The sequence below is a fragment of the Neopsephotus bourkii genome, unplaced genomic scaffold, assembly GCF_033783945.1.
Source record: "Neopsephotus bourkii isolate Nb327-2 ecotype Australia unplaced genomic scaffold, CSIRO-AGI_Nbou_v1 NB_1154, whole genome shotgun sequence".
In the NCBI taxonomy this organism is placed as follows: Eukaryota; Metazoa; Chordata; class Aves; order Psittaciformes; family Psittacidae; genus Neopsephotus; species Neopsephotus bourkii.
Genome location: NW_026901640.1, coordinates 3619757 through 3634482, shown reverse-complemented (window position 1 = coordinate 3634482; position 14726 = coordinate 3619757). Strand labels below are relative to the sequence as shown.

Sequence of the window (14726 nt, the reverse complement as noted above, 5' to 3'; positions counted from 1 at the left end):
GCCGCTGCTGGGGCCTGGCGGCTCCCGGCCCGTTTGTGAAAGATCAGCGGGCAGCAGCCGGGGCAGCCCGGGCCAGGGGCTTCTCCCCGTGTTCCCCCGTCCGCTTCCACGGGGTATGTTCACACGTGGGGGGGGGTCTGAGAAACACCCTTGTGTTGTGGAAAAACCCTTTGTTCTGAGAACGTGTGAAAAACACGTTTCAAATGTTGGTGGAGATGCTTTTGGCCTCATTGCAGGGTTGGGATGTAGTAGTGCCCAGTTAACCTGTCCTGGTTTATGGTATCTGCAGTGTAATGACTCCCACTGTTCTCTTCAGCCTTCCTTCCAGTCAGGAGGCCAGAGCTGACAAGATGGACAGTACCCTGCCGGCAGTAGCAGAAGAGCTTTTGAGAGAGATCAAAAAGGCTTTTAAGGAGACCTCACACGGTACGTAAATAAAAACCAGACCCATCCCAGCAGGTGGTGGGCCAGTCATAACCTTCAGTGAGCAGTGAGGGTTGTTGGCATCCCCTGGTTCCCATCTCCAGCCTACTGGGTGGCCTTCACCTTCAGGAGCAGCAGGTTATACGGGGTGTTTCCAGTTGTCCTTGTGTAGAGACAACACAAAGGGGTTGGAAGCACAGATAATGAGGAGTAGCCCCCTTCTCAAAGTCAGGCCCTTTTGGAAATTAGACCAGTTTGGACACGTTTTTGAATGTGGTGCCTACGTTCAAGATATTGCTTGCTTCGAGTTTGCAGTGCAAGTGGTTGCATTCAAGGGATGATGCTTTACATATTTCTAGGCGGGCGTTTTGTTGTGCCTATGTCCTGCTGTTTTTATAGACTCGCTAATTTCAAAACGAGAATTGAAAGGGAAACCTTCCTAGAAACGATGATGTTTCATGACTGACCGGCAGAGGGGGTGGTGTTGGTGATTCAGGGCAGAGAGCAACTTTCCCGTTGGTTGAATGAAGCAAGCAGAAACCAGCAGTTAGATCTTGGCCAATTCTGACAGGTAGATAAGAACAATTACCTTCATTGCACTTCGGATTACTAAAGTAGTTCTGTAAACTGTGCTGAAAGAATATTGCTCTTTGTGTTTGCATGATAAGTAGTGCAGAATGGCTCTTCCTAAGGAAGGGAGTGTTTTTAAATGCACTAAACCCAAGCAAATAAACGTTCAGAGAGGTCAGAGCACTACATGTGAGTGGGGAATGAGCAGAGATTTAACGTCTAAACTGGCAGAGTGACCACATTGACACTTTTTTGACATGCTTGCAGTATAGTTCCAGTCAGGTTAGAGTAGATCCAAAATCTGCATGTAAATTTTTAGAAGAGCCTTATAAATCCTGTTGTAAACTAGGAGGGGAAAAAAAAAAGTCATTATTTTAAGGTATACTTCTCCTTAAAGCAAAATAGTGCTAAGACATACACTGAGACATAACTGCAGAAACAAACTTATCAGTCATTTTGGAGTATTAAATTAGAATAAAGCTGGTAAAGTCAAACCAAAAGCTAAGTCATAGAGAATACCTTGAATTGTTGGAACAAAGGATTTTAAAGTCAGAAGTCCCAGTCTTCCACTGGAATACAGAGACACAGTACACTGTGTCCTATTAGTGATAACAGAAAGATCAGATTGATCAGGGTGATCAGACCCTAAAATGCAACAAACAGATTTTCCTAAGTGTAACTTTCCATCTTAACAAGAAGTTCCAATAAGTGAAGACATTGTGTTTCTGTGGCTGTATTAAAAGCTATAAACTAGTGGCGCCCTGCAAGACTGTGCTGAGAAAAGAACAACATTTTTAAAGACTTGATGCCAGAGTTCCCAACTCATGCCAAGAGAGTTTCAGGGAAACTAATATATATGTATTTTTAACCAACTTCTTAAAGCGGCAGAGTAAGATGTTGAGGCCCTATGCCTTTTCTTGCATGCTTTTAAAAGTAGGATATTACAAAAGTAGGTAGATTTGGGATTCTGCATTTCTTTTGAAAATTAATCCCTGTGGTTCTGAGTGCTGTACTTGATACATGCTTTAGTACTACCATAACTTATCATTTTGCTGCTCCTTGTTGTTTTTTGATGGCTGGAGACGGTGGCTAGAGTACTGCAGTCCTGTGTGGCCTCAGGGGGCACCTTAGGGAGACCCCAGCTTGCCTGTGATATCGATGTCTATCACAGTGGGGAAGTTCAGCAAAATCATACTTCGTTTTCTTTTTGTTTCAGTCCCTGATGACCTGCTGCTGGGGTGAGTATCCTTTGCTTCAGCTCTTGTCCCAAGTGTCCTGCTAAAGGGCAGTTGATAGTCTGCTCTCATAATACCACTGGTTTTTTTCCTGTGTTGACCAGTACGTGTTTCTCATGCAGAGTTGCTATGTAGTAGTGGAAATGAAGGTCCAAAGAGACAATCTCAAGGCTTTTTCCAGAGATTCATGAAATTCTCTATATTGCTGAATCTCCTGTGATGACTTGCTCTAATTTGGGTGGATTAAGCATGCAGAAACACGGAATGTTTAACCTGAGCTCTGAGTTCACCCTCACATCTGGGATGAGTTTTCTGTAAGAGTGGACTGTATTTCAGAGTGATTCATGCTGCTGGAGTGCTGCATCTCCACTGTATTCGTATCACTGTGAGCACAGCAACATCCTGAGATCCCTTCTTCCATCTGAGTCATGGGCATGTGTGATAGAAAGGGAGAAAGGAACATATCATCTCTCTGCACAAGGGAATTGTTAACTGAAGATTACCCTGACAGTTTTCTTCTCTTTAGAAGAGGTTTCAGGTCAGCTTCGTCACCCTGGTGTTCATTGAAGCTTGGGAATATTTCAGTCATTTCCAAGCAGTCTCCTAAGAGAACCAAGGTTCACAACTTCTGTAGACCCTCTCTAATTGGTATTGAAGGTAGGGAAAAGGCACCATCACAGTAAGAAAGGCTTTTCAGATTCATCTTTAACTTTGTGTTCCTGCCTGCCTGTAATTGAGCCAGGAGAGATCACCAAGAATCCTTCAGGCCTTACTGTCTTTGAGTCTAAAGTTACCTAACATAACACTAGTGAAAGGTATGCATGTTGGCTTCCTCTTCTAGGACCACAATGGCCTTTGAAGGTAGGATTATATTTGACAACTCTCTTAACTTTTTGTTTCCTTCTTGTCATAAAAGAAAAAAGGAGGAAAGAAATTCCCGTGTTAAGTTTAATAGCAGTTGGGTGGTAACTCTTGGCAGTCAGATTTCCATCCCCCATGACCAGCAGCTCAGAAGTAATTCTGATTTAATTTCTGAATGTTTTCCAAATCTCTGAAGTCTTTGAATTTCCTTTGGGCATTCCCTTATTTATTTCCTGTTAGACTGATATAATTAAGTATATGGAAAAAAGAATTCCCTAAATTTGAAAGAGTTACTGAAACCCACTAAACTCAGCCGCCTTATAATCCAAACCTAATCATTAAGGAATGTCTTACGTTGAGTGTTCCCCCCACCCACCTCCTCTCAGTCCTCAGATGAAGCCAATCCTTATTGCCTTGAGTTTGTGCAACTGAAGTTTAGTCTTCCTGGAATAAGTCTGTCTGCTTGGCTTGTTATCAATGAGATTGACTCAGACACATAGGTCAGCCATGCTGCTGAGACGCCAGGGCTCTGCCTTGGCTCTTTGTGTCTTCACTGGAGTTGAAAAACGTTCCTCTGCTTTCTTTTGTTCTCTTGCTTATGTTTTGTGCTATCTTTTCATCACTGCTGATTTTCTTGTTGTTTATCCTTGTAACTAATCTCTACTACACAGATTTTTCTCAGCGGATAAAAGGTCTGTAAAGTTAACTGAGTTGCCCCTGAGCATTTTGGGACACATTCAGAGCAGCTGGGTATACAAGTCTAGAATAACTTTTAAGTCTTATGAGCTGTATAGACAATAGGCTACAGGTACCAATGTCCATATTTGACATAGAGCTTATCATATAACCTTGCAACAGCACCAGCAGGATATAAGAACTCCTTGCCAGGATGTGCAGCACCAGGGCTGAGGAGATAGTTGTGTAAAGGCAATGTTTTGCAGGAAGCAAACATATACCTGAGCAAACCTGGCCAACCTTGTCTTTACTCCACTCCAGGCACTGTCTGATCCATGAAGCCTGTGCAGTAGTGCATCCCTGCATGTGTTGTGCCCCGCTTGGAAGGAAGGGAAAAGGAAAGCGGATTTAGGGAGGATGTAGTGACATAAGGGATGTGCTGTCCCTGGGTTTTATCTGAAATAAATTTGCTGTCTCTGAGTCCTGCTGGAAGCTGGATTACAGATGTAAAACTATCACTATCCAGTGGCGTCATGTGCAGTGGAGTGTCTTAAGTATTTCCTTGACGGTCTTTAGCTTTCTATTGATGCAGTTTGGTGTGTAGAGAAAGAATAATTTAGAACTTAGTTGTAATAGAGGAGATGCAATCACTGCAAAATGATTAATTTGTTCCCTGGAATTTAAACCAGTTTCCCTGGGATGAGGAAGGAGCCCTGGTGCTACATTTCCTGTTGCTCAAGGAGCTACGTATCATCCTTGCTCTGTCTTTGCTGTGAAGCATGATGTGTGGGCCATGCCTGGAGGTGGGATTCAAGACCAACTGATCAATAATCTCACCCAGGGCAACTCATCCAGGACAGCCTGTGTGTACAATTAAGGTGTCCCAGAGCACGAGCCCCTTTTCCCCGTAGAATTAGTGAGTCTGGCTCCATGTGCTCGTCTACCTGATGCTGCCCCCACTAAAACCCCTGTTTATGCTCATTGTCCTCATGTGAGTTTACTGCAACAGGGATAACTGGGCTGGGTGTGTGACACTGCCTGTTGCCTGTAACCCCAGCACTGTGCATCCCCCAGGATTTCCTTCCTGCATCTTCTCTTTTCCAGCATGTCTTGCTTTTGCTGCCAGAGGTACAGTTTCCCTTAAAGAAGACCTGGTGTATTTAGAGTGCTGGGCAGAAGCAGAGTTTCCAGTTTTAGAGTCTAGATTCACTGTTTGATAAATTGGTAAATCTCCAGTGCTCTGTCTGCACAGAATTTGCATCGGAAGGGCTATGGGAATACTAACAAAAAAGCTGCTCAGATCACTGTAAGGACAGCCTGTGGCTCTTATTTCACCTACCCTCCCTTTTCAGTAATGAGTGATCTCTAAAGTGACTGTCAAGCCAGAAATGCTGCTCAAAGATATCTCCTTGCCTACATGGCTAACGCTGTGTCACAGTCATAGAGACTGACTAAAGACTCACTTCTGTGTCTCTGATGCACTTTGTCTCATTTTAGTTCAGGACAGGAATCACTTCATGTCCTGTTTGTGCAGCAGACAGCCAGAATAGTGTTTGGGTCATAGTATTGAAGAAGAAACACACAAGATGTAATGTCCTGTGTAAGAAAAATCTTTAAAATGTCATGTAATTAAATCTGAGTGGGATTTTGCAAAGAAATGTGGGACTGTTTAGGAGCAGCTTGGAAATTTGGAAGTTATCTTAAGAATATCAAAACCCAGGTCTGAATAGCCTGCAGGATAGAGGCTGTCCTTAAGAACTGAGTCCTGGGGTGTCCTCGGAGGGACAGGACAAGGATTAATGGTCACTTAGTGAAATGAAGCAGAGCTGAGAATGACAAATGCTCTTCATTGCTTGGTAGCATAATCAATGGAGCTGTAACTGGTGGGGTTTTGGGGGGCAATGGGAACCTTTGGCTACAGGCTTTCTGGACACCATAGGGCTATATCCTATGATGAGGCTAAGCCAAGAGATCTCCTTTTGTGGTGTGACCTTACTAGAAACACTTTCTCTTTCAGGCTGAAGTTCATATTTGGCCCATGTGCTGTCCCAGCTTTGGATCTGGTGGATCAGCGTTGTGTCACCCGAGTCACATCCCCCAGTGGAAGGACTGCATACCAGGTACATGCTCCTCTTCAGTCTCACTTTCTGATGGTTCCGGCTGACATATGAGCCAATATTTTGCTAACTTGCAGTATGTGGAAGAGCACTTGGATAAACACAGAGAGAATATCGGTGTTTTACAAACTCCTGAAGTGATACTGGAAAGCATTAGCCATGAATTAGAACAGCCTTGTACATTACCATTTTCTTTGTGGCTCCCAGCCAGTCAAAGACAATTTTTTACATGTTTGTGGGTTTCATGGTCAGAGGAAGTTTTCCAGGAATTGCTAATTTTGCTTTATTACTTCCATCCCACCCAGCAAAGGCAGTCCTTCCTCTTGACAAACTACGCAATGGAGTGTTATCTGCCATCACTGCATTTCTTTCCCTGTTGCACTCCAGATCCACAGTGTCCTGAACACTCTTGACCTCTGCTTGGCAACAGGATCCTTGCTGCCTTGGAGGAAGCAGTGTAGGCCAAATCCGTGGGTTTCATACTAATTCACTGTTGCCAAGTCTGTGAATCACAGAAACATCTTCATAAAATGGCATTTTAGAGAGAAGAGCTCACCTTAGCCCTAAAGATCAAACTTCTTGCAGCATGGGATTGGAGATGGAGCTGAGGCTCATTAGGTGAGGAGAGAAGCCATTGGCACTTCTTTCTGACTTTTCTGTTGTATGCACAATTTCTTGCTCTACTGTGCCTCAGCACCAGTGAGCAGCCACAGGAGGTCAGAGTCAGAGAGACACTCCGTGCTGTGCCCTAGCTAAAGCAGTGGGATCCTCTGCTTATAAGATTTTGGTGAAGAAGCACCCAATTCCTACTATTTAGCACTACTAACCCCCTCAGACAGCACAACCCCCTCTACTACTGAACGTGGTGCTGTGCTTTTTCCACACACCAGTGATCTCTTTGTTCAGTGTTGTAGCAGTGAAGAGGAATATTTCCAAATATCCTCCCTGCAAAGGGCCTTCCCTCCTTCCCTGGAGGTGCTGAGATGCTTTGGGGTCATCTAGGGTAAGAGAAGAGCTGTAAAGCCAGGCCTGGGTAATGACATAAACGTTTTTCACATGTTTAGAGCTTGCATAGAGCCTTTATCACTTCTGGGGCTTTGGAGAGGACATTGGCCCCTCCAGAGAGGCATGATTCATAAACATACAGGGCCCAAGAACACAGCCTTTGATTTTAGTTGAGGGCTTGCCTGTGGGTGTTTGGTAAAGCCTAAGAAGCTCTGCTGCCAGGACCCTGAGATAGCAGCTGCCTCATAATTCAATGCTTAAAGGCCTTTCCTTTTTTACAGTTGCTCAGCTCAATATGCCAATAGGCAGAGAATAGTCACATTCTCCTTGCAGAACTTTGCAGGCTGTGATACACAGCGTTCACTTAGCACCCTTTTGTTTGCAGGATGACAGGGACTGCTTAGAGCTTCTTGTCTTTCCAGGGAGCCTGAATGTGTGCTCACATGCTTACAGCATTTTGCAGCACGGCAAAGTTATCTGCATCTGAAGAGGCTTAATATACATCTCTTAGATGTAGAAGCCTCATGAAACATGGAAGAGTTCAGAGAAGCATGCAAGAGAGCTTTGATGTGCTGGCTGCAGCCGTGACACCTTCTTCTGGGCAGGGCAGGGTTGTTGCTGAACACTGCATCTGCTACAGCAGAGAAGGAACCCCTGGACAGGTAGGTTGGGGCTGATCACCAGGAGTTAATGTAGGAAAAGGTCAGCCTTGAGCACACTTGGTAGCTGGTGGATATGATGTGAGCAGCCCCACTGCATCACCCAAGGTCTGTGCCTGTGTCCTCCCAGATGACAGGCAGCCTACAGGAAGCAGTCCCTGCCTGCAGGTGCACGAGTGCTTCCGAGCAGCATTCCTCTTTAGTGGAGCTTGATTTCTGATTAAGGCTCTGCTGATGAGTTCATTAACAGAGGAATCCAAAGAGATATTTTCTCTGGGGGTGTCAGCCTGGTCCCATTGCGAAATTCTTCCTCAGCACATCTGTCTGAGATGCAGAAACAAAGAGCAGAGCCTCCCTTGAGGCCACAGGCTGGAGCAGTGACAGGAACACAATCTGGGGCTCTAGAAACTGAAACAATGAGTGGGATCCTGCACTGAAGAGTAGCTGCGTAGTGTCCCTGGCTCTTCATTATGTGTGTGTGTGGTGCAGATGTGTATCCCAGCTGTGTGCACTTCTTCCTCTGCAGGGAAGCATGCTCACTGCAGTAGGGAGAGAGGGGCATCTGTAGCTGCCTGGACACATGCACAGTCATCCCTTTCACTCATCCCCAGAAAGGGGGATGCAAGTCTGCTGTTTGCACCCAGGTGTGGTTGAGCTGGAATGTGAGGTGGTGCTCTCACTTGCAGCTGGATCTGGAGAGCTCTTCTCGTTGCTGGCATGAGGCTGGTCCTACCGTGAAACCTATGATTTGTCATTTAATGCTTGGGCATTCATGCCTTTGCTATGTAATAGAGTAGCACCGATGACTACTGATGGGGTATTCAAGTGCTGATGTTAGCTCAGAGTTGTTAATCATCCCAGAAGGGCTTGTATGACACCTGCCCATGCTACAGACTAAAGCCAACTCTTGTAACTCCAGGTCAGGGATAAATAATCCTTACCTGCTGCAGAGATGGTGGATGTGCATGTGGCTGATGCTGGAGCTGTCAAGTGTCAAGTGGTGAGCAGACAGCAGTTGGGCACCTATTAGCTATGGCTGAGCTGCAGAAATGCTGTGAGAGCAAAGCCAGTTAGCAGGGGGAGAGGCAGTGCTTTAGCCCTCCTGCTGAGTGTCACTTGCACTGCTCACATCCTGCACTTTTATTGGGTTCTGCTGTTTTATGTCTTTTTAAATTAATTTCCTAGAGCTGTATGGCAGCCTGCCCCACAGTGAAAGATTTCAGCACCAGATCCTGGCACAGGCTGTACTGCTGCCTAGCTCTGTGTGCCACCTAGCAACTGCTGTCAGAGCCGGCCCCTTGCATCCCCACACACTGGCAGGAACACCACTACCAAGGTGATCTTTCTTCACTGTGCAGCCAGCAACTGCCAGGTTTGGCAAAAGGGAAGGGGAAAGAAATCTCACAGCATCTCAGGTCCAAGAGAGCACCCCTGTGCCTGGCTTGGCTGCAGCTGGCCAGAAACAGAGGCACCTTTTTTGCGTGGTCTTTGGATTTTAGTCTGCCCTATTACACAGAAGATGTATTCTTGCCATCTAGGTCAGGACGGGGGAATACTAAACTCAGGCCAAATCTGGCAGCGTCTGTGTCTTGCCCCACCTCCTCAAAGCAAAACACTTCTGAAGGAAAGGCACCATCGGAATCCTTCATCTTGGAAAAAAACAATCAAAGGGCCTAGAGAAAAACAAACTTATCACAAGTGAAACAAACTCAGCCTGGAGTATAAGGAGGGTGCAGGGTAAAGGCCAGACTGAAAACAAAATGGTTTACTCTGAAATGGGAATGTGAGTCTTGTGTCCTGATTCTGCTGGCAGTAAGGGGGATTAGGAGGCATAGGTGCTGCCGTGGGAGAGTTTAAATTTGTGAATGTTACCTGTCAGGCAAGGAGTGCAGAGAGCTCCTGGGGACAGGGGAAGGCACCCCTTGCGTGTGCAGCTCTGGACCAAGGTGGATGATGTTCCTCAGCAGGGACTTAGGAGTGCCAGAGGTGTCCTGGAGGGGAGCAGCATTCTGCAGATCTCCACTGTCTTTTCACTTCTTTGTGTTTATCTTTGGATTTAGGTGTATTTGTGCCACAAGCCCAACCAAAATCTAGAGCCTGGTGTGGGAGAGGAGTGTCTTGTGCCACCAGAGCCCAGGGTTTGTCTGCAGAGGAGGGCACTGCTGGTGATTACACCCATGTAAATCCCCATTGTTTTCTGTAATATCCAGGAAGAGTTAGTGCCAGCTGTTGGGGCCACAGAGGGGACACAAAGCACTTGCTGTGGCAGATAAGAGACACATCATGGCAAATACTCTGTGGTAATTGTGTCTTAATCATGGAGTGCACTCAGTTTAAGCCTCAAAGCATTAGTGAAGTCCATTCTATTGAGTCAAGTTTCTGCTTGAAAGTCTGTGTGTTCTGCTCCTGCAGACCCTTCCCTTGCAATAGGAGTGGAGAGAGCAGTTGGCTCTCAAAGTAGCTTTCTAAAAGCCATTTCCCAGTCTTGAGGAAACCAAAAGAGAAATAATCCATAGGTTGGCTTTCCTGTACCAAGAAGTCAGCTCCAGCAGCTCACAGCCTCTCCATGCTGGAAATGAATGCTTCCCACACATGATATCCCACATCCTGTGCCCATTGTGCAGAGGGAATATGCCTCAGTACCAGCCTCGGAGAGGAACAGCATGTGGGAAAAGAAGGCAGTGCTGTTCCCAGACCAGAGATGGAGCAGAGAGGCTTCTTCTCTGGAGACTTCAACTTTGTTTATTCAGACAAAACTAGATTCCAATAGCTGCAGCTGCTCTGGGAGAAGAGCATCAAGAGCTTTTGCAGCCATCAGCCACTGGAGCTGGTTAGGAAAGGCTTCACTGCAAGTGCTCACTGCTGCTCTCCTTCCAATCTCAGGCCTGTGGTGGATTCACAAACGGGTTTTCTGTGACGAGAGTTTTCATCATGCTCATCTATCCTAGAGGGGCTGGCAGCTCGCTGTGCTATGGGAGATCAGGGGAGGGGGCTCTGTGCTTGGTGTCACTGCCCTTTTCCTGATCTCTTAGCAGCAGGGAAGTCACTGGAGCTGAGGTCTGCTGCAAGTATGGGAGCACTCCTCGCCTGTAGGGAGAGAGGTGTGGAGAGAAAGCTGAGGAGCTTCAAGATTGCAGTGAGTCTTTGTAAAAGGGACATCAGACATAGGCTAAGAGTTAGGGAAGTTAAAAGTGAACGCTGCCTCTGACTTCACCCCCTCCATCTGCCTTTGTTTCAGGTTCTTGGGAGCTCAGGCAAACTCTACACCTGCTATAGTTCCTGCCACTTCTGCACATGTCCTGCTTTTGGGTTCACTGTATTGCAGAAGAGCGAGAGCCTTCTGGTAAGTTCCCTGCCTTAACTTGGGGCTGGGACAGGGAGCAGGGGAGAAGCTGTGCTCTGCTTATTGAACCTGAGCAGCCTGAAGTTTCCAAGGAGTAAATGCATGAGTGTTGAGTTGGCCATGCAGGCTCTGCCTGACCCACTGCATCATCTGCCTGCTGGGAGTCGTGGTATTTGGGTGGAGCTCAGCTTTACAAGGGCTAGAGAGGGCTTTTGTTCTTACTTAGGCATTACTGTTCTGACTTTCCAGAGATGAATAATCCCTGCTCCCTTGGAATGAGGGCTACTGCTGCTAATGGGACTGCCACATGGGGTGTGGCTGATGTTCACCTGGTGCCAGTGAGGAAGGGCTCAGGGTAACCAATTGATCTGCAATTGTGGGAAGGACATCAGAGGCCAGTAACACTTTGTTGTGTGTCAGATCCCTGTATTACATTATCCTGATGGCAGAACTGACCATAGCCAACTGGAGCACCAGCCTGTGCTAGGGCTTGGTGTGCCAAGAGAGAACCACGTTCCTGGGAGGGGAGAGCACTTCATTAGACCAGGGTGGATTTTTGTAGCTTCCACATAGCACATTGACATTCCTGTGTAGCTCCTGCTGTTAACTTGGCTGTGCTATTATTTGCTATTATTTGCAGTGCAAACATATACTTGCTGTCTACCTCAGTCAGGCCATGGGAGCCTGTCAGGAACTAACAGTGTCTGAGGAGCAGCTCATAAACATCTTACTGGCTGATGAAGAGGACGAAGGATGAAGGATTTGTATCACATGTGGATGTGCCTTCTGTGTACCCTCCCAGCTGTGTTGCTGGCTTTTTTTGTATCTACAAGGGTGTCAAATATTCATAATGGCTGGTAGGTTTCTTCCTGTGCTGCAGCCAAGTGTGACATTAATTAGCATTAGAATTGATAGATTAATTAATAAATGTTAAGAAGCCTATGTTGACTTCAGCTTCATTTCTTTAGGCTATTCTTGGGGTATTTGAAGGTGATTGAACTAATCTGTAATATTATATGCTTGTGATGTGGGGATACAAACAGCCTGTTTTTTACAGCTACAATTTCTGTAGCTGCAACTTATGATTCATCACTGTCAAACCTGTACCAGGGATTAGGGCAGGGATTCCTCAGCATCTTGAGACTGGTGTTTCTGTTGTGCTTACTGCACTACGTGATCTTTAGAAGCATCACCATGGTAGCTGTGCTTTTCAGTCGACCCATTTCAGACAAGTCTAGTACCTCATGCTGGCAGGCAAGGCGAGGCTGTCCACACCAGACACGGGGGAAAGAAGACTACTGCTACCCTGTTCTGCACAGCAGCCAGTGCTCTGGGAATCAGCTCTTTCCACCTCTGTGCAACCCTGCCAGTGCTCCGAGATTGGGCCTGTCTTGGAGTACAGGGTGGCCTCATATGACACGTGTGTGAATGCAACACAGCAAGAAATGATGGGGCAGAGGCTGAGCCAGGTTGCGTAGGTGGTAAATTAAGCATTCTGTATGTAAATGACAGTTACTGTAAATACAAAATCTGAGCAACACGAGGAAAACACATCATCCTATGTACATAAGAGCAGTAAGGAATGAAAGCTGAATAGCTACAGCTGCGCTCGCTACAGAAATTCCTCTGCCATTTTAACTTCACATTTTTCTAGATATCTTCAGAGCTTTTTTTTTTTTTTGGTGGGGGGAAAGGGAGGTGTTCTGTTTTTATTTTGCCTTGAAATGTCTTTGGCTCAGATCCACAAAGGCACTTAATGTGCCTAAAGCCCTTGGTGACCCAGGCCATAGTTGCTAATGGCTAACAACCCAAGGGCAAGTTTGTACTAAGGCGGCATCACAAGTGTCTGCAGGAATTCTGGCTCATAGGAGGTGTAGGAAAGGTAGCAGTGATGGCTGCTGAGCTGCAGTGCAAGCTGTCACATACAGGAAGTGTTCTGGGACATCTCCGTGTTGCAGCACTCTGTGTTTCAGTCTGTCCATGCTGTGCAGAGCTTGCTTCATTTTCAGCCAGCAGGAAGGGAGAGATCACATTCTTTGTTGTAAGGATAAATGTGCCTTGCAACTGCTTTGCAGCACTGCCAGACCTGCAGGTGAAACCCTGCTTGTTTCCAGCCATGATTAACAGAAGGAACCCAGCCAAAGATCATACAGAAGGGAAGGACTGAAAGGAGGAGAGAGTCAAACCCTGCCCAAATGGCAAGAGGTGGCTACATGTGTTAGCTGGACTATGACCAAGACAGATGCAGCAAAGATGAATGGGGCTGTTAAAGGAGAAACACTTGGGACAGTAACTTTAACTGTTCAGCTTCTTCTTGGAAATGCCAGTATCCGAGATACTGAGCTGTAGCTAAATTTGGACATTGCATAAACATGTACAAACCCATTCAGAGCCTTCTGGTGATTCACCCAGGTTTGAGGCTGGCTCTTACAGCTGAGCTGTGACACACACAGCAGCAAAATCCATCACTACCAGTGAGCTGTTCCCTGGCTGCATGGTGGGCCCAAGCCACACCTGCAGCACTGCCCAGTCACTCCAGCTGGCACAGCACATGCTGCAGGAACAGGAGTTCTTCACATCAGCTTTTCAGCTAATTTTACACATTTGTCATTATATACACCAGAGAAATGAAACTCTTGGGGTCTTCTATTACTCCCCTTTTAGTGCAATGCAGTTAAAAAAAAATAGCTGATTTCTGTATGATTCAAGTACAATTTATCAGGGACAAACTGCTCCAGACATTGCAGTCTGCCCACTGGACTTGTTCTTCAGGAGCTGGCTGTGTTTAAACTTCCTTCCCTGCTCTGAAAGCCCTGCTTGCTCTCTCTGTCTCCCTGCATGAGTTACCACTGAAAACCCCCTTTCATACACACCCTTGCACTTCTCACTGGTTGCATGGTGAAGCTGCTGGAGACAGACAGGTCCACTTTACCACACAGGGACCTTCAGGCAAGAGTCCTGTTTGTAAAACAAAGGCCATGCCAGAAACATTCACAGCAATGCACGTGCCATCATGCATCTGGAGAAGCAGAGCATTCAGAAATGAATGTGCTGTTCTACCTTTGTCTAGTTTTACATGTCACAGTTACATATTAAATCAGGTGCAGTAATCACTGAGCTGTGATTGCAGAGAGTTAGGAACCTGCAGTACCAATTTACACTGTTGAGTGGGCTTTGTACTTAGGTCAGGCCAGGACTCCTGGCTGACTGCAGAGGCTGCAAGGTGAGCTTCAGCCCCAAGAGCTTGGTGAAAATCAAGTAACAAGGCAAGGCATTCTAGCTTCTCAAATGAAGTAGCTCCCCTATAGTCTCTTTTGCTAACAGTGCAGGTCAGGATTAAAAAATAGAATGCAAAAATAAGAATCACCATTAGAAAACAAAGCACTCACAGCTTCTGTGGGTTACTGGGCTACAGAGGAGCCTCAAGAGGACCAAGCTTCAGGAATCAGGTGAGCTGCAGCAACCAGCTATCCCAGCTAAACCCAGCACTTCTGGAAGCACTGCCAGGCTGTCAAGGTTTGACTTGGGAGCAAAAACCTCATTGTAGATATCGTGTCACCAAATCAGGGTTTGCAGTAACCTCAGTGAGTGGAGCAGCCTAGCTGAGTCTTAGGGCACATCTGTCTTTTGCATTTTCCTCGCTGGAAATAGATTTGAAAGCAAACCTGAAGACTGGGCTGCACAGTCCTGTAAGCCAAAGGGATTTAAAGGCAATAAAACCACTGAGCTAAAACTTCAGTCTACTCTTTCCTAAAATTCTTCTCTTTCAGTAAGTAGGGCCTCCAAGCTGGGGCCAGAAAGAGCTGGCCAGTTCTGAGCTTGTTTTCCCATCAACACA

General features: G+C 46.3%; 1 protein-coding gene across 1 annotated transcript; it reads left to right on the top strand.

Annotated features, from left to right (window-relative positions):
• The first annotated feature begins 242 nt into the window (after nt 1-242).
• ZSWIM7 (zinc finger SWIM-type containing 7) lies at nt 243-11830 on the top strand. Its single transcript, XM_061363544.1, has 5 exons — nt 243-426; nt 2210-2231; nt 5782-5884; nt 10784-10888; nt 11529-11830. The coding sequence occupies exons 1-5, from the start codon at nt 294-296 to the stop codon at nt 11643-11645; spliced, it is 480 nt and encodes a 159-aa protein (XP_061219528.1). The 5' UTR covers nt 243-293; the 3' UTR covers nt 11646-11830.
• Nucleotides 11831-14726: the final 2896 nt, after the last annotated feature.